This window comes from Lutjanus erythropterus, chromosome 14 (genome assembly GCF_056507025.1).
Source record: "Lutjanus erythropterus isolate fLutEry1 chromosome 14, fLutEry1.hap2, whole genome shotgun sequence".
NCBI lineage: Eukaryota > Metazoa > Chordata > Actinopteri > Lutjaniformes > Lutjanidae > Lutjanus > Lutjanus erythropterus.
In genome coordinates this window covers 12015609-12041714 of record NC_139330.1, presented here as the reverse complement: position 1 = coordinate 12041714, position 26106 = coordinate 12015609, and the positions used below count along the sequence as shown (strand labels likewise).

Below are 26106 nucleotides of genomic sequence, written 5' to 3'. Positions count from 1 at the left end.
TGTGTGTTTTTCTCTGTGTGCGACTCTGTAAATTTGTGGCCTGAAGAGAGCAGACGTAAGGAAAAGCGCCAGGCATCATTGCTGCTCAGCTGTCTGTGTGGCAGAAACCTTCACAAGTGGCCAAATAAATGAAAAATTTATGTGATGGCGTGTTTTTTTTTTTTGTGTGTGTAGCTGTATCTTACTGGTCTGGCTCGTCGCTGAAGTAGTAACGCACACTCCCAAACGTGCCTGCATCTCCGTCTGTAGCCTGGATAGAAAAGACAGGAAAAAAAGGATTTATTTTTAAAATCACGTTTACTTCCATGTAAAGTTTTCCAGTTTGTTTGTTTTCTTCTTTGGGTTTTTGTATCTGTTAAATCTTCTGTTCTCTTTCGGGATTATTTTGCAAATATGTTGTCATGTGGAAAAAACACTTCCTAAACTCTTAAGCAAGTTTTGAATGTGTTGCTGTCTTTTAAATGCTAGAGGACTAACTAGAGGAGGTTCATGGTGTTCTGTCAGTCACCAGAGACACACTGCAACCAGAAATTCCTGATTGTGACATGTTCATTAAAGCAGAAAGCTAGATAAATAAATACAGTTTTTTGTTGCCACTTAAAGAAACTGTTATATTAATCCTTGAGGTTAACAACTGTGTTTTAAATGACATGATGCACAAAATCATCTGTCAGTGACTTTCCAACTTTTCTCACTCCCAACAGCTGTCTGTGACTTGATGTTAAAACATGCAAGCCACGCTTCACTCAGAGGTGTTGATTGGATTAAATCTGGGAGAGCTGATACATTTCCTCACCCACATGACCCACCCCTGCCACAAAAGCAGCAACAACTGCTGTCATATGTTTTGCAGATAAAAGGGGTGTCAAAGAAATGCAACATAAAGAGCAACACTTTCAGGGATCTTGTACTTTATGAAACGGCACATTAACATGATCCGTCTTTGTAAGCACAGGCGTGTGTATGTGCGCGCATGCACCGACGCGTACACACAGGGTGTTGTGTCGGTGCTGATGGATCGCGGCTGGAGAGGCTGTTGTAATAGAGTTTCACTTCAGTGGCTCTGCAGTCAGTTGAAGGGCCAAACTCGAACGTGTCTGCAGCCTGCTCTGTCAACCACGATGCTGGTCACTGTGATTCACTGATGCCCTGATACCGACCCTATTATGGAGGAGTGTGTGCATGCGTGTGTGTGTGTGCGTGTAGGACACATGCCATTTTGCATGTGGCGGGGACTACTCTAAACAAATTCAAAGATGGAAAAAGTATGTACCTCGTTTACTTGAGTAGAAGTACAGATTCTTGTGTTAAAAAAGAGTTAAAGTAAATAAGTACAGGCTCTGAAATGTATAAAGTATCAAAGTTAAAGTATAAAAGTAATAGTCGTCCTCTGAAGGACATTTCTAGCAGCTGTCTTTGTGCAAAACTAACTGCATGTCACCTTTTCTCCACAGTCAAGTCTGTTTAATTTTCTTATTTTTCATCTTGTTACATCTGTTTCGTTTTTGTGGTGTTAAATCTTGTATTTGTCCTGTTATGCCTTTTTTCATCTCGTTACGTCTTTTATGTTATTTTTGTCTTGATATGTCTTTTATGTCGCTTTTCATCTTGATAGGTCTTTTTCGTCTTGCAATGTCTTTTTTTTGTCTGGGTGTCATATTTGTCTTGCTACATTGTTTACGTTGTATTTGTCTTGTTAAGCCTTTTTTGACTTGTTACGTCTTTTATGTTGTTTTTATCTTGTTCTTCTGACCTACACCAAGAAACTTTCCTATGTGTTATTGTGCCACTCATTTAGTAGATTCAAATCAGTCTTGATGTTGAGAGGGCAGTGCTTAATGATGCAAAATAAAAATAATCAATAATTCCCCTCAAATGGATTGAAACTAAAGTAATGAGACTGAAAATGTAAAGGAGTAGATTTTTGTGTTATAATGTATGGGGGTAAATGTTAAAAGTGGTGAGGAAAATAAATACTCAGGGAAAATACAGATACCTGAAAAATAAGTACAGTGACAAAGTATCTGTACTTAGTTACTTCCCACCTCTGTACAAGTTCATGAGAGAGTGTATTCACGTGTGTTGGATGATACCAGTCTGATGTGAGGGCATCTGCACAAGCAAATGGGCCAAAATGTGTGTGTTAGATAATGCTGTGAATGTGGATGTATGTGTGCAAATTCAAACGTGTTAGGAAATATGTCCCTTTTAAATTGAATGCATTTATGTTTATGTGTGTGTGTGTGTGTGTGTGTGTGTGAGTCTGTGTGCTTGAGTGCCCCATCTATGACGCCTCTCACAGATGGAACAACGGCTGCAGCTATCAATGTGCTTTTTCTCCTTCTTCTAAAAATTACACCATGCTGTTTAGCTCGAGCCCCTAATTTCACAGAGAGCTTCCGCCACATCGTCCTGGACGGCGAGTCGATGCGTCTTTTTTAATGTCCGGATGGTCCTCGCTTTGTTGTCAAGTGCACCGAGGCACATCCGGCTGAACGACAGAGTAAAGACTGGGACGCTAAACACATGTGAGGTGTTTGGGACTCCAGTCAGGTTCCTATATTAACCTTTGAGTTTTCATCTGTCGTGTCTCAATGACCTCATCATTTAATGCCACTCAACTGCTTCTCCTCCTCTCTCTTTTTGCATTCCTACCCATCCTTCCCTCCTCCTCCTTTATCTTTCCCTTTTTTCTTTTCTGTCTTTACCTCGCTTTCCTCCCTGCATCCCGAGCTCCGCCTCCATCTCTATAGTCTCTCCTCTCTCCTCTACATATCTCCCTTAGCACACTCTTGCCCCCTCGGTGCCTCCCTCCCCCCTCCTTTGCTCCCTCTCTCCCAGGTGAGTGACAGGCCCATAAGTGCTCCAATGATAGCAGTGGGGGTGTTAGCGTGACAGCTATCGCAGCGGTGACAGGAGCCGGGCTCAGTCTGGGAGCTAATACTAACTCTGCCTCTGCGGCCGAGCCCCTCTCGCCATGACGACAGACAGAAAGGGAGAGAGACAGACAGCGAGACGAGAAATACGATAGCCATCACCCCTCCATCATTCACCGACCCGTTCCCTTTCTCCTACCAAACAATCACCATGACTGTAAGGCCCAGTCACTTTGCCAACTGCTCGCCAAAGACTTTTAACTTCAGACGCAGAAGGCCTGCAGCAGATGGATGGCGGAGATTGCCTTGTGCAGGGATTTGCTGTAACTTAAACACCATGGGTCTGAATCCTTGACACCAGGGTATTATGCATTTGCCCCTCATTGCCATGGTGGCTTAAACTTTTTTTGGTTGGGGAATTGGAGGCGATGGAAAAGTTGGCGAGGTGGTGTGCACAGGGAGAGAGTGAGTGTGAGATTTAATGAAGAGAGAAATGGCATGGAAATAAAGCTGGGCTAACTAATGTGCCTAATAACCTCACTGACAATTACAACAAGCCTTTAAAGTACCACAATGGGTCAAAGGGATAAATAGTTTTCATGTTGATGGAGTCATAAAACATTTTTAGGAACCCTCATAGATGAGAACAAAAAAGAAAAGTTAATTAAACTTTAGTTAATTTTTACTTTTCTGTTAATAAACATTCAAATATCTTATCTATGCTTTCTTACCCATTCATTAAGCAATTGTAAAATTTTATAAACATCAGCCAGTAAGACAAGGTATTCTAATAATCAGGCGCCATTTTATAATAGCAATCCAAATATATTATAGATGTATATAATCTTCTATATTTATAGATGGTCACAAACTAATTAACAGCTAATTAAACTTTTTGCCTGTGCTTATGTAATTTGTACAGAATGTTATGTCATTGTTTTACTAATCGTGCTTTTGTGCTTTCTGTAAGTGGTTTTGTGCTCTTGAATGTACAGTTTATATTTAATGTTTTTTACATGTCATTAATCTGATTTTGTCTGTGCTTACAGTATGTACTTCTGCACTTTTGCATGTTATGTTTAATGTTTTTATATGCCATCAACATGACAGAGACTTCAGATGAAAATCAGCAGGTTTAGCTAAATCTGGCACATTTACATGAAGGAACTTAAGTGATCGTAAAATAGAATTATTAAAAATTAATAAAGCACTACAGAAATCTGGTGCATCTTGTTATGTAGGCATTTCTTCAAGGCTTAGAAGCATTTGGTAATATTAACAAACAGTTAATATGTAAATAAAATGTTATATGTGCAACAACAAACTATTAGTGAATTTAATCAGAATGTAACTGTGATATCTCTCATCACCTATGATACAATATATAATTTATAAGCTAATCATTTTATGACACAAACCAATGATAAAGTAATAAATTATAGCATTATTTATAATTAGCAAATATAATTAATTAGCATTTCACTGTTAACAGTGAAATAACTATTAACTAAAGCTATATTAACTATGAATTTACCATTTATTAATTATTATGAAATGTGACTGATGAAAGAGGTATGGAGGTGCACATTGCTGTAAATGCCTGCCATTGACTAAGATGGTATAATAATCTGTTGTTTGAGTGCGTCTTCTCTTACTGTCAAGTTGCCCAGGAATGATACGACTGCAGTATGTGTTGTAGATGAATAGTGGGGCCCAGACTGCAGTGATGAAAATCTGCCCTGTGCTAAGGAGGGGGGCACTGAGGTATCAGAGTCAGCGTTCTGATCAAAATCCAAACTAAGTTGTTAAGGAGTTTCTGCACAAAGAGTCAGTGCGCTGCTGATTGCCAATATAAACTCTGCAAACCCTTGGGTCCTCAGGCAGTAACTACAAAAGAGAAATTAGTTCTCAGTTGACCAGTTTGGTTAAATGATGTGTTTCTTCCCTTCAGAGAGGCGAGGCCAGCAGGCAAACTCAAGTCTGTGTGTGTTTGTGTGTTAGTATGTGCGGGTGTACCTGTGGAACACATTTGTGTGTCTGCATGCCTGCGATGCAAGTGTTTCTGAATGCAAAGAATAGTGTGCGTGTGGGTGCATATGTTTGTTTGCATGTGAAAAGGACAAACATGGACAGAGAAGCACTGTGTTTCCAGGTTCATTCAGTCTTGGGTTAAATATGCACCCCAAACATTTACAGTATAAACTCCTATTATCACACTCAATTGCTTTCAAAAGAAAGCAGAAATGAGAGCCTCCCCACATGAGCGACAGAAAGACAGGGGTAGTGTGTGTGTGTCTGTGTGTGCATGTGTGTGTAAACTGGGGTTGCGTTGGAGGGGGTACAGGAGCAGATTATCAGCCCAGCTATCTCATGGACAGCGAGGGAGGTTAAAGCTGCACAGGCTTTTCTATCTTGAGTGAGCTGGAATTTGAATTGATTGGCTCCTAGAATTGCTTTTTCTGCAGGAGCTTTGAGAGGCATGGAAAAGGAAACCAATTACTGGCTGTCAAAGCCTGCTGTCAAAATAGAGATGACCCCCAGTCCAAACACAGACAACCTCTTCTGTCTCAGTGTTGCACACCTAAACACAACCACAAAGACTGGATAACAAACATATACCCACACATGCACACACTACCACCACCAGCACAGTGAAGATGTCCAGTTTTCTGACAATCATTGTGGGAGAGACAATGATGAAGACACGGTTGTCAGGTTATCTTCCCCAGCTCTGGTTAGCTCAACTGATGCAGTCTCCTCTAAAGACTTCATAGTCTCACTTTCTCACATGTTCTGTCTCCATGACAAGAGCATATAGATCAATCTTCACAAATGCTATACAAGTGGGACACAGTGAACTGTTATCTTTAAATGAGCAACTCTTTGGTGTTAACATTTCACATACTGTGCTGCATGTATGTGCAAGACACACAAAGCACCATCTTGGTTGTGTGACACATTGCACACTGTACACTTCTGCATATTTAAGCAGTGAAGTGTGGAGTTTTGTGACTCCCACTGCACTCTCAGGCACCATGGGAATCCAGTGCAGGGTGAGAAATGAGACTGCACACAACAGTTTACAGTACTCTTGTATAGAGAATCACTTTCTTCACATCGATGTATACAGTGAAATAATAATGAAAAGAGCTTTGTTTTAAAGAGCAGGTTCACATTTATCAAGTCTGTCTTAAAACAATGCATTAACAAAGCTATTGCTTGATGTAATTAAACCTCTTGTTGTTACTGGTTGCAAAGAAATGCATTTCTAACAGCTTTACTGCAACTTTGCTTGGTTGAAACTGAGGTGAATCTAATGTGCAGCTAAGCTGCATGGTGTAAAGCCCACTGCAAAACACTTGAAACTTGGCTGAAACTGAGCAGCAACAGTTGCAAAATCCTAAACTTTGTAAAACTAGTTTCATGCAACAGACAATCAAAATCTGATATGAGACATTTTCAGAAAGATGAGGGACTGATTTGGCCACTTCTATTCAGTTTGTGCAAAAATGCTATTTTACATTTGTAGTCATAGGCAGGTAACAAGAAACAGACTCTACATATGACAATATACAAATAGAAAAGGTAAAAAAAAAAGTGCACCGTTTTGGTTTACTTTAAGGCCTTGCACATACTGCAGCATGTTGGCCTTCCTCCTTATCTCAATTACCTTCAGGGTCTCTGTTTCTATGAAACTGTCATGGGACTGTGCAGAGCCTGTTTGTGTATCTGATCAATACTACAGAGCAGTAACCTGGAAAAAACTCTGTGGGGTGCTGGGGTGAACTGTGTCCAATTAATGATCACACATCTTGAACAGCCTCTCTCAACACCAGGAAACTAATGAGGGAGTTTATATATTCCTGTTCATTTTCATACCGGACACATGCATGTATACCTGAAATTGTGTGAAAGTGACACAAAAAAACCCCTCAAACCTCTTCAGCAGAGACAAGATGCAAAATGGCTCACCTACTCGGATCAAACGAGGCCAACCACATTTCTCGCCAGTCCCCCAGCTGTGACCTAGTCCACCTGCGGGGGTTGATGGGAGCCGTGTGTGTTTTTACTGCGGACACTTTAGTGTAATGGCGATGGCGAGCGTACGTTTACGAGTGCTTTATTTCGCTAAAACATTAACGAGCAGGTGGGGGTGCTCACAGCGACTGCTGCCTGCCGACAGGATTGAACAGCCTGTTTCTATTATCTCCTGACCACCCAGATAACAGCGAGACAGAGAGACAACTTTAACACTTTTTTTTTTAAACATTGCATACTTGTAAAAGAAGAGTCTGATAAAGTGGAGCTGATGTCCTCACAGCATACTGTGACAGCTTGTGAGATAAATTGTACCGTTTGCATGCATACACACAGCTACTATATAATGATTACAACCACATGTGAACCACTGGAAAAAAACAGCTGTTACCTCTGGAATAAGAAGGAGAGAGGTGGAGGGAGGGAGAGAGAAAGAGAGAGGACTGCATTGTGGGCATAAGCTGGAGACAGTTTGAGCTGCCAGTGAAAAGGCTTAATGCAGAGTTCTGTGGCTGGCAGCTTCACTTTGCCGACAGGCCTCGGTCCTCCCCCTCCTCCCCTCTCTGTCTCCGTCCTCGATGATGAAGGAATGAGATTAGTACGGGCAAAGGGAGGATGTAGAGAATGATAAAGAGTGAAGCCTATACTACAGAGACACACACTGGATATAAGGGGGAGGGAAAAGAGAGCACGTGTGTACACTGTATCTGTGGTTATGTGTGGAGAGAGCAGGGCTGAGGGCAAGAAATGAAACAATCTCAGAGAGTGGACACTTGCAAAAATGCCTATATGTCTTCATTGTAGCTTCTCGATTGTGGTTTTCTGTGTTTTATATCAAAATAAGCTGGATATCTTTGGGGTTCTGCAGTTCTCATCAGACTAACTAAGCAACTTGAAGACCTAACCTCGAGCTTTAGGACACTGCAACAAACATCTTTCACTATGTCAGACAATTAATGGACCAAACGATTCATCAAAGTAACTGAAAAAATACATGAAACTGTACAAAAACAGTAAATTACTTAAATAGCTCAGTTGAATACAATTAAACAATGTTAATATTTCTGCAGTCCAAAAAAGGTGTAGGCTGAGGCTACAGCTTACTGTGCTCTGTTTTACAGCATAGACATCATTAGTTGCAGCTCTAGTTGGTTAATATGTTATTGTAACAAACCTTTTGGCCTTTCATGTTATTTTTTTAAATGTTGTAACACAGTGGTAAAGTGAAAAGTTTCATTTTTATCAGTATTGTCTGAATGAAATGGATAAATGGATTAACAGATGACCAGAGAAAGGAGCTGATGGAGACCAGGCTGGTCGAACAAAACAACTCAAGTTAAGTTTTTCCTTAAGGCCGAGTTAAAGTTTTCTTTAAATAACTCTGGGTACTCAGGGGATGTGCTAGATGACTATTTCTGTCACCTAATGGTAGGTTTTGGCCAACAAAGTAATAAGGTGGTGATAACATGGCAAGATAAGTGTGGTCTCAAGCTCACCTGCAATGCATCCTGGTACATGTAGGCACTACTGCATGATACCATCGGCACTGATTAGACATCCACATAAAAAGTCTTATTCTTAGAGTTTGCTTAAAATATTTACTTATGTATTTAAGGTTTTCTACTTATCTTAGTCTTTTACTTTGGTGCACAAAAGACCTTAGCAACCAACGTAAGGTACTTCCATGATCAGGTGAAACCGATGGATATGATTGGCAGTCTAGAGTTGGACCGCTCTAATTTCCACGTGTGCTCTTCTAGCCCTTTGCAAGTAATGATTTCTCTATGGTTTTATGAAATGGGATACCAGTCAGCAATAGGCAGGGCATTTCGCTTTGTTTCAAACTCTTTCACTCATCTGCTGAACACTGTGGTGAAGAGCCCGTCAAAACAAGAGGAGGGTGAGATAGTGGCACACTTTATTTATGTTGCCAGCTTTACAAAAGTGTGTGGGATGATAGACGGGACCCACAACACGAGGTGATAACACAAGGTCGTAACAGGTGAGGCAATAATAGGTATCACAATAATGACTGCAAGCAGACAAGCAGTCTCCATGGATATTGCAGAACTTCAGCACCGTGAAATTTCTTGCAATGAAGCCGTAACCTTTTTTCCTAACTGAGAAAACCTAAGGAATTCTGTGTAGTCCATCAGCGAAGGAGACATTAAACCTCAACTATCATACTTAAAGGACCAGTGCGTGGGATTTAGAGGCATCTAATGGTGAAATAGTGCCTGCCAACTGTGTCAGCAGAACCTACAGTGGCCACAAAACTCACAAAATACGCAAAGGGCTGCAACTAGAGCCAATGTTGATTTGTCTGTTATTGGCTACTATAGACACATAGCGATACAACATGGCGGACTCTACGGAAGAGGACCCAAACTCGTTCTAAGCTAATGAAAACACAATGATCCTTATTTTCAGGTGTTTTACACTCATGAAAAGATAATTATGCATATTCAATTTCTTCTAATAGATCCTCCTAAATGTTAAACACTTAACCTTTGAGTAGAAAACATAAGGTGTTTTATGCAACCAGCTGGTTTTCTAGTCCTTTAGCTCCACTTTGCTCTCCAACTTCTCATCTAAATTTGGCACTTTGATAGTGAACCAACTCTGGGAAAGTTCAGACATTTTACTGCTCTCCGCTCCCGCATGTTCTTCCTCTGTCCTGCACGCCCATTCACACCCCATCTCACAATGTCAGCGCACCCATGATAAGCGCCCAATTATTAACAGTGACGCTGTGTGAGCTACCACATGCGGGAGAGAGCCAGGCCTCATGCACTCTTTTATTACAATAATGAATTATAATTACTGTTGTGACTATTACCCTATAAAGGCCTGTCTAAACAGTGGCGGTAGTGAAACATCCTCCACTCTGTAATTTATAACCTCCTGCTAGAAGCATTTATCATTGTGCCTTAGCTCTCAAACATAGAGCATCATAAAGCTCACAGCAACGCATCGGTAGAAAACACAGAAGACCTGGACCCAAGAAGATTGTTGCATGTGATATATAATAAATATATAGCTAAACTATATTTCTATATGCATTTTAGAACTGCATATATCCTCAGCACATATATACATATCCCCTCAGGTAGAGCCTGATGGGTAAGGAAAAGGTAGAGAGAGTGTAATCCAAGCAGAAGCAGGCAGGGAACCATAGAGTGAATCAATGCAACACCTGAAAACCATTAGCAATCTAATGGTAAAACAGAGAAAGGGGGAAAAACAACAATAACTGAGGGCATACAATAAATACGAAATGAAAGAAGGCAAATTCTCTGAAACCCAAGGAGAGAAAATCAGAGTGATTCCACTGATACGAGCAGCTGCTGGTGTCTAAAGTCTCCAGGGTACAGAAGAGACAGAAAGAGAGAGCGAGAAAGAAAAGGACCCAGACAAAAGAGTAAATCACAATAAATATTTATAATGATAAGTAATGCTGCAGACCATAAATATTAAACAGCCACTGCCTCTCTCTCTCTCTCTCTCTCTCTGTGTATGTGTGTGGTCCTATGTTAAGCACAAGTGTCCACAGGGATGCAGGGAGCGGGCACTGAGTAATACATTGTACATAAGCTTTGATCAGATGAGCTATGAATATTAACCCAAACAAAGCATTTCAATTACATTATCAGTTTGCTTGTTGGGCACTTTTTAAAAACAACTGGGAACCAACATGCATAATTTCAATTAGCATAGGTATAAAGTATTATATAAACATCATGCAGATCCCACCCTCTTTACATACAAACCACATCCACCACATCATTGATATACTGCACAACTGCACAAACATTTTCATGCTCAGGAAGCTGCAATGTCCCGAGCTCTTGAAAATAACTACATCATCGTGAGCGAAACTATTATCAGTCTCATAGTTACTGCAATAGCGGGGGATAAAACTTAATTTGATGATCCTCTCTGCTATTGTTGGTACTAAAAACACAGAGGTCCAGATTGCCTTACAAGGGTAATTAACTCATTTGTGTGCACTTCAGTCACTTGATCTGTGGGTACATGGATGAGTTTTCATCACTGAAAATGTTCTCAAATCAAGCTGTGATGAGAAGAGGTTCTTGAATACAGCAGTGAGCAAACAAAGAGGCCTTTTTTGACCGACTCAAATTCAGCTCAAAAACTAATCCACAGATGAGATGATTGCACACTTAAGCTTTTTTCTTATATTGTTCTGTAATGCAACCCCATCTTTTAAGTACTGTTGACTCATTGGCCATGATGATGTCCTGTTATCATTGTCATCAGTCATGAAATCATTAATGAAAAGAGCTGATCCTGAGCGGCCAATCACTTAAAGGGATAGTTTGGATTATTTAATGTAAGATTCTCTAAGGTAATTATTGGTGTTATTTACAGTAGTAGCAACAAATTATATTTTACCAGTTTAAGTGTACATTATATTTAGAATATTATCATTATTTAGGGTGTCGTCAGACAGCCTTTTCTGACGGGAAAGTGCCGTTAAATAAGCCAAATATCGCTCTCTTCAAACCAACCAAACTCTGTTGGTGAAATCAGTCATTTTAACTCACAGAACACAACAGTTGCTGGTCTACCGCTGCCTTGATGTGTTAATTTACTAGTGTTATTGTGTGACTTGGGTGAATCTGAACTAACCTTTTAAAGCACCAAAGGCACAAAATAACACAAACAAGTTAACCAACTGAGGCAGTGGTAGCCCAGCAATTCCCATCGTCTGTGAGCTAAAATTACTTCTTTCGCCTATGGAGTTTGGTTGGTTTGGAGAGAGTGATATTTGGCTTTTATAACAGCGGTTTTCTATCAGAAAAGGCTCTCTGACAGCAAAGTAAAGAGGTAAAAATATTCTAAATATAACGTACACTTAAACTGATGTCGATTTTTTTTAGGTGGGCCTTTTTAAGTGGCTAAAATATGTATTGTGGCAGACCCTGTCCACAGCAGTACATGCTCTCCATGCTGATACTCCTTCCTGCTTCTCCAAACTGGAGGTGTGTTGACCGCCATCTACTGCAGGTAACACACCGACTAAAGATAAGTAGCTCCTACAAACCCGCGTCAAATAATCTGAACTATTCCTTTAAAAATCATAAAAGCTATAATCTGTGCTACAATATTTTGGCCGACACATTTTCACAGCAATTACAACACAGATCAACATTTTAAGAAACAGGCATGATTGCTTTCTTAGTTAAAATTTCTTAATTAAATCACAGACACGTCAATGATGACAGTGGTATTAATCTTCTAATCTAAGTCTCTACAAGTCTATTTTCCAAAATGCACAACTACTCCTTTAATGCAGGGGTGTCAAAGATAAAGCCTGCAGGCCAAAACCAGCCTGCCAAAAGGTCCAATGGGGCCCATTTTGCAAAGTGTGAAAATTGCAGACAAGTCTTTGATACCAATTTTCCAATAAAATGCACTGCTGTTCCTGATTTATATGGGTAAAATTGCCCTTATTTTTTCTGAAGCCATTTGAGGCTGCTCATCATTTGTTTTGTAAACTCTAACCTTGTGAATGTTTTCAAATCATTATTTTTTATTTACACTAAAAAAAGAGGGAAAAATTGAAGGTATTGTTATTCATTGGTTATTATGCAGCGGTTCTACTTGTCTGGTCACTCGAAATCAAATCGGGCTGTACGTGGCCGATGAACTAAAATGAGTTTGACATCCCTGCTTTAATGCATGAACCTGTGTGTGTACGTGTGTTATTATACATCGAGGAGGGCTGGCCAGGCCACCTTGAGAGATTAAGAATGAAAGAGTTGTCCTCCCTTTTGGTGGTAAAACATAATTTGGCCACCATCTGTTGCACCTCACAGCCATCTGACTGAGAGCACCGAGAGGCTAGTCTCAGCCTAACAATCTGCTTATATTGTACTGCCTCGAGTTGTTCGCTGCACTTAGACAAGCAGACAGGTTGAACTGCTGGAAGAGATTGAGTGAGACAGGTACACAGCGTATCAGGAAAATGAAAAGCTGCCCGCCATGTGAGCAAATCAAACGACACTTGAAAGCAAAGGTACAGAGAGCCGTAATATATGGTTTAGAATAAAATGTGCTTTAGTGAAGTACAAATGTAGCGTTCTGTAATAACAGAACCAAATGTCGGGGGTCTCATGCATTCATTTTGTCATAATTAACGCTTCAATTCAATGTACTTTTCTGCAGTTGGTGAGCGAAATTATTTGTCCTTAACAGCGGGGTGATGGACAGATTTAGTTATTATTTTACCTGGTACTGACTCATGGAGTGGGTTGAGAAGTGTTCCAGCGCACGGCTGAATGCAATCAGGGCTTGTTTTACATTTCTGTAAGATATACTTTAAAATATACAGCGAGAGCAGGTGATTCATTTGCAGAAGAATGAATTACATGAGGGACATCATCCCCTTCATCATTCTTCCACTCCCACTTCTGCCCGAACAATACGAGGCAGAGAACAAGCAGTCTGATGGATTTAACTTCTGTCTGTGCTTCACTTCAGACTTTATAACTTACTTTGTACGATGTCCATTCCAAAATAAATACCTCATTATTCACGCAAACACGAGTGAGGCGGCCGTGGCTTGTTTGATCAGACTGCAGCACATAAATAAACAGTCTCAGCTATTTTCATTGGATCACAGCCGTCGTAACATATTGTCTAAATTACTAATGAACTAAATTATGACAGACCCACATATGTAAACAAGTCTGTGCAAACACATTACTGAACACACGCACACACACACGACCATACATACATACTAAGTGGTAATCTTATGGGATAACAAATGGGAAAAACACCTAAAATGACCAGTGACCTCGTCTGCTTTCAGCCATGTGTTGACCTTGTGCGAGGGACATTGTTTTGCTTATCTATTCTTGAGAACTGGGGCAAATCATGTCCTACCAAAAACCTATAAAACTATTACTACTTCCACTGTACCAGAAACACACCCTTGTCCTGGACATGAATCCACAACTTTAGATGATTAAAAAATGTGTTAAACGCCTTCAAAACCTGAAACGATACCTACTTATAACTAATGCGTAAAACTGTGATATTATAATCATCTTCGTTTTGATTTTTTGTTAGGGCTGCACCCATTATTTTTTTAATTGATTAATCTAAGGATTTTTTTATTGATCAATCTAAAGATTTTCTTAATTATTTGACACTTTGGATGATTGGAGCGAGAGGTTTGATCGCTGCAGCTTCTGTTCCAAGTGAATTGATGCGCTGACCAGGCGGAGCAGCTCAATGTGACGCATCAACGCACGTCATATAAATCAACATACTTTCGTGATCATAAAAACACAATTTTATCAGGCATAAAAAAGAGTTAGCTATACCCTAAATTCCACTGTCTCACTTCCTGGTTTCAAAAAAGGTGGGAAAAATGCTCAAGCACTGGGAAACTTTCTATTTTTAAACAAATTCGCTAAATAATATTGCTGTCAGATGTGTCTCAACCATTAAAAAAATCCTCAGCAATTTTAAAAAATATAATGGCTACTCACTACGACTATGCAGTGAAATAAAAAAAAATGGAATGTTTTGTTGTTTTGTTGTCAGAAGATTTTCAGTCTTATTGTTTTGACCTCTTTGCTGACAGGTGACGTAACTATCAGTTGTTTTTAACAATCAAACAGTGTGTTTGAAATGAGTACTTTTTCAATTTAATAAAAATAAATAAATGCATAAATTTAAAAACACTCAGGCCACCCAGTAAACATCTGGACACGCCCCTGTACGTGACATTAATTCTGTTAGTTGGCTGCCAAGTCCATCATAGACGAGTCATAGCAAAGTTTTTCTATATTCATTAAATATATGTATATATATATTTATTTTATATAGTTCATAAAAAAACAATATTTCATGGCACACCTAATGCATGTTCTCTGTGTTATAAATGATATCATACATTGTTTATTACAAAGACAAATTACATTATCAATGGAAATTGTTAAGCTAATTAAATAATCTTGTATTTAATGCAACAAAAACTATTAAATATTTCCTACATGTCATATATTAGAACACTATGATTTTTGTGTGTCAGAGTTGACAAAATTCAAGTCCCCAGCCCCCCAGAAATGCTAATTAATAACAAAAAACATTAATCACTAGGTGGTTGGCGAGTTACAGCGCTTAATAGCGAATACTTTGATCTTTTGAAACACATTTTCCCAGCATGACCGAAGAGTAAAAAACAACCCACCCTCCAGTACAGTTTTGTTTCCCAGTTCTCAAGAATGAGTGGTATATATGGGGATGTGTGTGTGTGTGTGTGTGTGTGAGTGTGTGTGTGTGTGTGTGTTTCTACTACCATTTCTCAGCTTCAGAGCAAAGTTAGCTAAGTGTTGGAAACACCTGTTTAATCTGTATGTGTTTTGTCTCCAGTGGCGTCAACTGGCACGTGTGTGTGAATGTGTGTGTTTGTGTGTCTGTGGGCGGGTTGGAATATTGAAAACCTCATCTAGCAGTGCACACACACACACACATATATATATATATAGGGGTGCTCCCATCCATGCCGGTGCAGTCCTCACTGACAGCCGTCACATCTCATTCTATTTACAGCCCATTCACTCTCTACAGCCGGCAATCAGGATTCTACGGCGGGCCGCACGCTCCCGCACGAGGCCGACATCAGCCAGACTTATCGGGTATTAGACTGCCCCTGCAATCTCCATTTCATGAGCACCCAGTCTATAAACACTATTGATTTTCACACTGTGCTTTTTGCACTTGTATCTAGTGGATTGTGGGCGTTCTGTCACAGGAATGACTGGTAATGAATAATAATGCAGAGTTTTGGAGAGATGGTCAGAGATTTTTAATTTTTTTTTGGGAGGATCTGGTTAAAGTATCGGCTGCTGCTCAGGTCAACAACTGACAGTGCTCGGAGAAGATGAGGCGGAGGGGCCTCAAGGACACTTCGACTGTGGGAAAAAAAATGAACAAAGGCTAACAGAGCTGCAGGGGATGAATAATACAACATAATTTCTGATAATAATTCTTAAACCGTGTTCTAATTGGATTAGTTCTAATGGAGGTGGTCCTGACATTATTATCGATATCTGTAATATTAATCCAATATAAAAGTACTGCATTGTAAGATCCTCTGATAATAGTAATCCAGTTTGAACTGATATTTCCGTAATGCTGTAATATGTTTAATTTTTTGCGACAAGCAAATAATTTTAAGGGGAGAATATAAAACTGTCTGAGCTATAAGCAGCAATTTGAAGGTAATCACTTGAATCCTGCTGAAATGATTCTTTAGACTTCCACACCAAGCAATTATACGACTGGACTTCCCTTGAAGGACTTTATAAGTAGCTTGAATAGAAGGATTTTCGACTATGCTGTGGTTTATTCGGCCTTTAATTAATTAATTCTGTTTTTCAGCAACAGAACAGGGTTTAAGACGGAGCTACAGTTGAGTCACAGATTGTCATCTAAAAGATATCTTGTCTGAGGCAGTCTAACTCGAGTCACCGTAAATAAAAAAAGCTCATATGGTGAACAGAGTACTGAGTCACATGGGGTACACAAACAAGCCAAGATTTCATTCCCAATAAAAAAAAACACAGCCCAATAAAACTAACTAGTAAAAGTCAGGTTTTATTGTAATCTATTTGGATTCCTGTTAAATTTCTCCTCAGGAATGAATCACAAGAATTCACTCAGTGAGTAATCTATCAAATTCTCAGCTGTGTTCACCTGCATTACGTTTACACGCACAAAATATTTAGTTTTTGTCCTTATTCTGAAAAAGACAGTATTCCTACTAAGCTGTTAACATTTCTAATGAAAACGATCCATACAGTAATATTCCTGTTTATATGCAGTTATGCATGTTCCCATTATGTGCACCAAAATATGTTTTTTTGTGTTGTGTTGATATCAACACAGCCTCCCTATTTCATTTTTTTAGCACCCCTTCTTGAAAAGGTCTGTGTTGCGCTACTTGCTTATATCCAAAAACCTGTTGATATCCAGGTCTTTCATAACATTTAAAAGCAGATGTGTTTCTCCTTCAAACCGGAAATGTGGGCACTTCTTTTGTGTGTGCATCTCGACCCCAGCCTTGCTCCTAAAACCCGAATGTTACCAGCATCTGTATCAAATCTGGAATATTTTCATATTCTGAATAACAGTGGAAAGTTAGTCTGCATGTAAACGTAGCCGGTGTTTCTTTAGGAGACTCACCAGGATGCGTAGCAGTGAGGTACCAGGGGGAGTGTTTTCAGGAAGGCTGATGTTGTACAGCGGTCTGCTGAAGATGGGCCGGTTATCATTCTCATTGATTAACTCAATGAAGACACGAGCAAAACCCACGTGGTCGGACATGGACTCATTCGCATAAAGCTGAGGAGAGAGAACAAGGAGTATGTTTACACCAAAGATTTAAATGTAAACTTACTAGTTACAGGTAAATTAATGAAGAAACGGTACAGTCAATATAAAATATTTCACATTTTGAGGTGGCATGCTAAAAATTATAATGCCACTGTTCCATAGTGACTGTCATAAAGAAGTGACTTGTTTAGGATTTGGAGATCTTGGATTATATACAGAGCAGGACACCCTCTGGTTCTGTAAACGACTCAGGGGCAAATTGAGGTGACAAAATACCAATTTCACTGTTCAAACAAGTCTGCAGTGTTGAGAAAGTGATATAGCCAGAGTCCGACTGAGCCTCGTGTCCGAACAAATAAAAACAAGTTGCAGGAAACATAATGAAGCTACGTTCAGTCTTGTTGCATAGACATCAGTCTTGGTCCAGAGTTCATTCAAGGTCATTCTCATAGAAGGACAACGCAGCTGCTTTGTGTCCAACTACTCAATGTTTGGTCATCAAAAGGAGACTGGCTTCTTTTATTCCACTTTGTATCTCTGTTGGATTTACAATGATTGGAAATTTATTCAGCAAGTTGAACTCCTTCGCGCTTAAATTAGCTACAGCTGTACCTCGTGTTGGTCCTGTGTATTATTTGACTCTTTTCAGAGTCTCAGGGAGTCCAGTCCATCCCGCAATTCACTCCCCCGTGTCCCGGGGTTCAGAAGCACACTGTAAGAATACTGATAATAGGTTTAAAGCTCACTGAGAAGCTGTAGCTGCGGATGTGTTCGTAGTCCAGCGGCATGGCCACCCTCATTCTGATGTCGGCACGCCCCTGCACCGCCGTGGGGGAGATGGTGAAGTACTCTGAATTGTTTCCTGTCAGAAACACCTGGAACATGCTGTTCACCCCCTGCCACAGGAAGGATAAGAGAGAAGTGAGAGTAGAAAAACAGAAATATGGGTTATTGAGAAAGAGAAAGGTGCTGATATATACTCTACCAGTGATGAATGTAGACGATAAAATCTATGCTGTGCTTTATCTATCGAGTTTTTATGAATAACTGTTTTAAAAAAAGATATAATTCATAACAAAGATACAGATACTGTATATAAACATACAGAAAGGCAGATGTGAAGATTAATTTCAAGCATTTAAATGTAGATGATTGTCGTACTCATTATTTACATTGATTGTGACACTAGAGAGTAAAATAATCACATTTCACAAGCAAAACAATCAATCATCATATTGTGTAAACTTATCATTTAGCTTTTAAAGGGAGATAAATTAAATATGTTTAGGTTTCAATTGTTTGTAAAACCCGACTGTATTTTTTACTTTTGTCAGCCTGTTGATGACATTATGATATAAGTAATCTTGGCATTCAAAGTTTCTTCGTCTTTGCCACTATATTGTAAAAATGTGAGGATGTACTTAATATCAATACTTGACCTGGTACTTTATGTACTAGTTCTCAGTGTGTACAGTATATAACACCGTCGAGCCTTCAACCCTTATTTGGACAAGGAACTCCCCCGAAAAAAACACGGTAAAAACTAAATTTCAAGGCACCTGCCTTAACTAGATTTTTGTGTTTTGAATCAATCTCAGGCTCCTAAGTTTTAAAATAAATGTTTTGCCAACATCACAATCTTCACAAACAACAATCTTTTGTCTTTAGATAAAGATGAATCTTCGAGTTGTCACAATTCAGCCCTGAGGTGGAGCCAAAAATGCAGAGAAGCAGGAGTAGATGAATGAAAAGATAACTTTAATGACTTACTGGAGGAAGGCAAAGAAGACAAAATAACAAAATTCAACTGGAAAGTCCAGGTGTAAAACAAACTCCGCCCAACAGACAGCAAAAAACAACAAGAGCCCAAAAACTACAAAGATTAATCCAGGCAAATATGGGAACACAGAAAACACTAAGAGGCAGACAACTGAAAGAGGAAACACAAACTGACTGCATGGAGCTAATTAGAGGCAGGTGGAAACAATCAAGGACAGGTGAAAACAACCAGAACTCAGAGGGGTGGGAAACCAGGGAGGCGTTCAAGCCCGACAAAAACGTGGCAAAACGTGTTTAAACAGAGATGGTGCTGCACTGAGCACCCTGTTGTGCTGCACTGCAACGCCTTGTTAATACAGCGCTGTGGCACAACCACTACATGAGAGAAAAAGTATCATAAATGTAAACCGTTGCACACCGTTTGGAGGAAACATGGCGTTCAATCTGGAAACCATAGCAAAACGGTGCACAACGTTTTCAGATTGAACGCGTGCCAGACAAAGACAGGAAGTCAAGACAGATACAAGAGGGATGACAAGAACTATAAAATAAAACAGGAAATTCTCATGAGAAACCCTAAAGATGACGGGACTTTTAAGAATCCCTAAATATTTGTATTGCAAAGATTGTACACAGTGAGCTGTAACTTGATTTGTCATTATTTTGGTGCTTGTAAATAAAATGGCTGCAACTGAAAATATTAAATTATTAACCATTACTCACTTCATGAGTTTACTCAACAATTTGTGTCTATTAGAAAAAAACATTATTAGCTGGTAAAAAGTTTGTGTTGGCCTCAAAAATCTTTTTAATTCAAGCTGCCTTTAAATTTTGAGTTTTCTCAGCTTCTCTGTTTTTGCAGTGAACCGTTCTGGAAGAAACCAGCTGATGGTATGGTTCATAAGTTCAATACATTATGAACAGTGCTGAAGATTTATATAATAAAATAAAAATATAAAGAGCCTGCTGCCTGAAATAATTTGTGATAACACATGAATATGACAAGATTAGACTGTAAAACAGATAAAAGAGTCAAATTATAGTCTATAACTACATCTCATCTCCTCATCTGATTCTTCTTTATCTCCACTACATGAAGGCTGCACTGTCCTGTTTCACATTATGTAAATGGTCATTTGAGTGCAACATGTCCTCATATACTGCCCACAGAGCTGCGTATAGTGTGTCTGACTGGGAGGATTACCCAGCCAGTGACGAAGGTTGAAACCATGTGCTTTAATCATCATGGTGTGAATTTAGATGCTAGATGATGATCCCTCCTGACAACCATGACTATCTACCTCAGTACAGATACACGTGTCTGGGTTTGGTCTCTAGCTCACTGTACTGTATGTTGGCAAGATGTTGCATTAAATAGCATGGAGTCTGACTTAAAAATAGTAAGCGCTGTGGGTCTGTGTGGTTAGTATTATTTGATTAGTTGGTATATTAAATTCCCAATAACCTCTGAGAAGAGTACCTACAAACTTAATCTTTCTCTTACTTGTCATTCTCAGATAAATCCCAAAGTGCAAGGGCATCGCGGGTAAATAAAAACCAAGCCAGGGTCAAAATGACACCACAGCCCTGAGAAGCCTGTGGCTGTCTTGAGCTGAGAACACATCTCTAGATCCCTCCTGTCTCGATATATAAAGCTGCAGGGCGGCCAATCATGTAGCCATTGTGGCAGACAGAGGAAGACGGGTGCGGTGGTCGATTGGCATTATGCTGGCGGTTGAAATAGCCCCCTTGTTTTTGTTTTCATCTCTGGGAGAACCATTGTGGCTGATGACTCCTATTTAAAAGACCATCCAATATGCAGGGATGTCACCTCAAACTGCCCATAAACGTAATTGCCCGTCCATTTGCTTCTGCCTTTAGAAGCCCCCAATAAAAGCACCCTGTCAGACGCGACTGCCACAAAGTTTAGTGACAAGTTCCAGCAGCAAAAGTTTTATAGATGCTAACGGAGCAGAAGAGGATATGAAGGCAGCGACAGACAGAGCGGGAGGTAACTACCACTTGTGTCATATTCTAAGAAATGAAACGTCTGCCTATAATCCCTCACACTTGGAAAAAGTGAGATTACGGCACAGGTGTAGCGGAGTGTGAATGAGTGTGTGTATCGGCACTGACATGCAGGTTTAAAGGATCAAAACAGCAATACAAAACTGCAAGACAAAAAAATGTCTCAGATTTTCCTCCTTGGGATGGATGTATATGTGGCACTATGGTGGCAGGGTCACAATGCAAGAGTGGTATAGAGTGCAGGCAATTTCTGTCTCCAGCACACAACCTGAGAGCACAACTGCCTCTTACAACCCAATTCCAGAAAAGTTAGGATGTTGTGTAAAACATAAATAAAAATAGATGCAATACTTTGGAAACCCTTTTACCTAAACTAAGAACCTTTATTGTTTTCTTTTGTAAATATACACTCACACTGAATTTGACATCTGCAACACCTTCCAAAAAAGTTGTGACAGTGGCATGTTTACCACTGTGATACCTCACCTTTTCTTTTAACAACATTCAGTAAGCGCTTAGGAACTGAGGACACTAATAGTTGAAGTTTTGAAAGTGAAATTCTTTCCCATTCTGGCTTGATGCACGACTTTAGGTTCCAGAGTCTCTGTTGTTGGTGTTTTGCGCTTCATAATGCATCACACACTTTCAGTGGGAGGCAGGTCCGGTCAGTCTAGTACCTGAACTCTTTTACTATGAAGCCATGCTGTTGTAAATCATGCAGAATGCATCTTGGCATTGTCCTGTTGAAAAAAGCAGAGATGTCTCTGAAAAAGACATTGTATGTACCTTTTAGCATCAAGGGGGCCTTCACAGAAGTGCAGGTTACCAATGATGCAACGGGAACTAACACACCCCCATACCATCACAGATACTGGCTTTTGAACTTTGGGCTGGTAAGAATCTGGATGGTCCTTTCCCTCTTTAGCTCAGAGGACAAAACGCACATGCTTTCCAAAACCTCAGATGAGGTCGGGCCTAAAGAATTCTGCAGCGTTTCTAGATGCTGGTGATATATGGCTTTAACTTTGCATGGAAGTTTTAAATTGCATTCATAGATTCAACAACACACTGTGTTTACTGACACTGGTTTTCCAGGTGTATTGATATATTTTACAGAATCATACCAGGTTATAATGCAATTCTAAGGCATCGAAGGTCACAGACAGTCAGTGTTGGTTTTCAGCCTCTTACATGTAGACATTTCTCCGGATTCTCTGAAGTTTTTAAAAACAATAATATGGATTGTAGAAAATTCCCTGCAGTTGTGAACTGAGAAATGTTGTTCTTAAACTGTTGGACTATTTGCCCACAAAATCTTTCACAAAGTGATGAATCTCATCCAATACATGCTTGCGGATGACTGGGCTTTAGGAGGTTATATTTTACATCACGTCCCAACTGTTTTGGAATTGGGGTGGCACATTTTTATTTGAGATTCTCCATCTTCAGGCTCCTCCTGACGCGTTTCGTTTTGTTATGTGCCAACGAATAAGAAGTGAGATGTGGCCGCTAATGGACTAGTTTTGAGCGAGTGCTCTCTGATGCACCATCTTTAGTAAATCTGGTTAAAACCTTGAAAATTACCATATTTATCCCCCCACTTGTGCTGAGCAATCTCAGTTAGAGATACTAAAATGTTAAACGGCTGCTTTTGGTGGTGGTAAAACGTCGGGTGATAACCTACAGAGGGACCTCTTATCACATGCCAGGTGTCTGGGTCGTCACACCACCTGCAGGAAGAAACACACTCACTCCCCTCGCTGCCTCACCATTGCAACACACCATCCTTGGAATGAATAAACAGACTAAATACTCCTGCTATCTCTCCCTTTTTCTCTCCTTGCTGCTGTTCTTGCTGTTTCTTCCTGCTCCACCAATTATTCAGACTTCTGGTTTTGCTCTATTGCAGGCTACTTTCTGTTCAACCATTTTCCTCCTCTCCTCTCCCTGTGCGTATGTCTGTCTCTCTTTGCTCTCTACCTTTTTCTCTATCCACTTGACTTGCAGTTATCTGTCAAATTCCACCCTGGCGGCTGCTGTGCCTGAATCAATCAGAGTTGACTAGCTTTCGGCTTATCTGCACCCTAGGTGATTGATTTTCCTCGTTAGGTATAATTTGATGCTCTATCCCATCTCTTCCAGAGCAAATTAAATTGTAGTCGAGTCCAATGCGCTGGTGTGAGCGAGCGTTTGCACATATGAGAGGAGGAGAGGGAGAGACGGCGTGGCGGAGCAAGTGTAAAGTGAAAAAGTGTTTGAGTTTTTGGTGTGTGTGTGTTGGGTGTCTGAGTGTGTGTGTCTGTGTGTCACCACAGTAGCTTGATAGATACAGCTAATGGGAAGTGGCAGACACACTAAAGTACACTAAAGTGTGCTGTTGTACACGGCTGGTGACAGCCCGAACGCACACACGCACAGACACGCACACACGCTGCCATGGAAGTAGTTTCATAGAGTGGCTGAGTGGCTTTTTGGCTGCTGCATTTATAAACAAGATAAATCTGAGCCTAGAAATGAAAACACAAAATACAAACTGCTCAAATGTCTCGGCTATCTTTGATGTAAGATCTTATCCGATCAAATCAAGAGTGAAAAACGTCTTGCAAATGAGACTGCTTTTACTAATGAACCCTTTATTGATGCCTTGTGTCACAGCCAGCTGATAGACTCTGAAGTGTCTCCTTTAGTCCCCACAAACACCAGATTGTTCATTAATAGTAATAATAACTTAATTTGTATGAACAGTTAAGGATGTCCCAATAATGTTTTGTGGATATCTGCTGATACAGAGTCTGACCCGATACTTATATTTACTTAAATGCTGATTGAATGTTTATCTGACACATGGAAATAACATGTCTAGACTAGTTAATCACAAGCCACTTGATCCTGAAGTACTGAAGGTCCTGGTCCAAACGTTTATACGGTAAAATGAATGCTGTAATAGGAATTAAAGCTCCCATGAAATGGCTAGCAGAGTGTTTACTGGTTACATGTGTCCTGTAAAATGGAGAGCTAGGAAGGGACTAATGCAGACACTGATTGGTGATTACAGTAGCCAGTACTGCTGTGCGTCACGCTCCTCCCGCCATGCAGTTATCCATGTGGTCCATGGATATAACGCCAGGAGGAAGAGCGGTCCTATTAGCTGGCTGAACTGACACCCGAAGAGTTAAAATGATAGATGAGGAGAAGGATGAAATTATATGAAAAAGGCAGCAAAATTGTCAGTTAATATACTATTAGATAATACTTTTTAAACCATAAACAAGAGAACACAGATTTGGAGGCACACACTGTGGTCATGTTTAATGATACTTTATGTGGATTTTATGCCTTGCTTCAGTTCACTAAGGCTGGCGGCGAGTGTGGCAACTTTAATGAGCATTACAGCTGGAACAAACTACCGTACATCACATTTCAATATAGTAAGTGATACAGAGTTCAAGTCAAGCTATGCTGTCTTTAAAATCATGTTGAAACGCTACAGGAAAAGTGGTTGCCAGTTCCTTGTGCTGTGGTTCAAGAAACTTTTGATTTTGAGGGCAAAACTTTCACCAAAATATTGCTGGCAAATTACAGCGGTGCAAGCAGCAAAATCAGCTAGGTGGTTCTTCGCCTCCACGTCGTGCCTCCAAACTATTTGACGCAGATCTACTCGTTGATTACCCCTTACTCATCTAAACGCTAACTATCATTAGCTCAGTTAGCTCCACAGTGCTGAAAGTCAAACCCAGCGAGAACAATGTTGTATTCCCTGTTTGAGTTTTTCCAGGTGACCAGTCGTGTTCACAGGGAGGCTGCTGAGCCCAGGTCAGCCGCCCGCTAAAAGCAGCTAAAAGTTACGGTTTGCTACTTTAGCAACAAGTGAGCTTAAGCCATCTGTCCATCAAGAAAGTTCTGTAATTAAATGACTGAGAGTTAAAGCTGAGCAGCTGGAAGACATCAGAGAGGAAATATTTTCTCCATAAAATATGATCCAGTTTCACCCAAATCAGTGAATGAAGTTATTAAGTTGTGCAGTTGTTTTGTGCAGTAAGGCCCGACCCACAGAAACACTCCACTCTGCTCGCTCAAGGGAACAGATATATTCTTTCATGCTTTGCTGTGTCATAAGTGAGAAAGTGTTTCATTGGATGCAAATTTAGTAAAGTCCCCGAGTGCAGGATGAGTCAACATTTTAAAATCTTTTTCCAGGAAGACATACTCTGAAATACTACTAAAACTGCTGAGAATACCTAAAACATGACTTTTTGTTATTGTTTGGCCGGATACTTGTGCACAGGTTAGGTACATATGTGATAAAAACATCAACTTTGCCTTCATGGGAACCTTAAAGATTAACTGGGGAATGAGACTCCTGAGACTGACATGAAGCGATAAACTGGAGAGGACGTCTCACTCTGTCACTCTGTTGGAGTTGTTGGGACTGCAGAAACAGTCTACAGGGTAAAGAGGTGTTTCAGTGTGGAGGTTCTTTCCTCACAAGCGATTACAAGTACAGACACATCTGCAGAAAACACTTTGAGCCAGTCAACAATTTTAACAGACCTTTTTCACGGCAGCCATATTGATATAAAGTAGATGAAGTAGACAAATGATACGAATTAGGGTCCAGTTCCAATTAGTGTAGCAGAGTCTTTCAAGTGAGTCAACATGCAAAATAACACCTGTGTTTACCCTACTGTTTCATATCAAAATTTCCGATGTGAAAAAGGCCCATTTTGGGCTGTTTTAGCATTTTACAGAAGAAAGCAACAGACAATGCTGGCTAAGAATTAGAAATAGCCAGTTCAATGTTTTTTTTATGCTGCCGTTTGCTAATGAGAAAGAGAGAAGAGAGATAACAGATTTGTTAGCACTGGAGCTTAGAGAATCCTCTGTCACCGGTGTGCCAGAATAATTGTTCACATTCACACACTCTTAATTTTCCCTTGCATATGGAGAAATGCACTGTAGAGGCTGGCTGTTGTCAAGGAGAACAGTGCTGCGACAGTAAGAAGGCTGA

General features: G+C 40.0%; 1 protein-coding gene across 1 annotated transcript in view; it reads right to left on the bottom strand.

The window, feature by feature from the left end:
- Nucleotides 1-26106, bottom strand: part of LOC146315238 (cadherin-23-like) — a 149880-nt gene that overhangs the window by 12551 nt on the left and 111223 nt on the right. Inside the window, exons 12-14 of the mRNA XM_084736542.1 lie at nt 18038-18187; nt 17142-17300; nt 186-250 (exon numbers count right to left, since the gene is read on the bottom strand). Coding sequence (XP_084592668.1) covers nt 186-250; nt 17142-17300; nt 18038-18187 — 374 coding nt within the window. The remainder of the gene's footprint in view (nt 1-185; nt 251-17141; nt 17301-18037; nt 18188-26106) is intronic.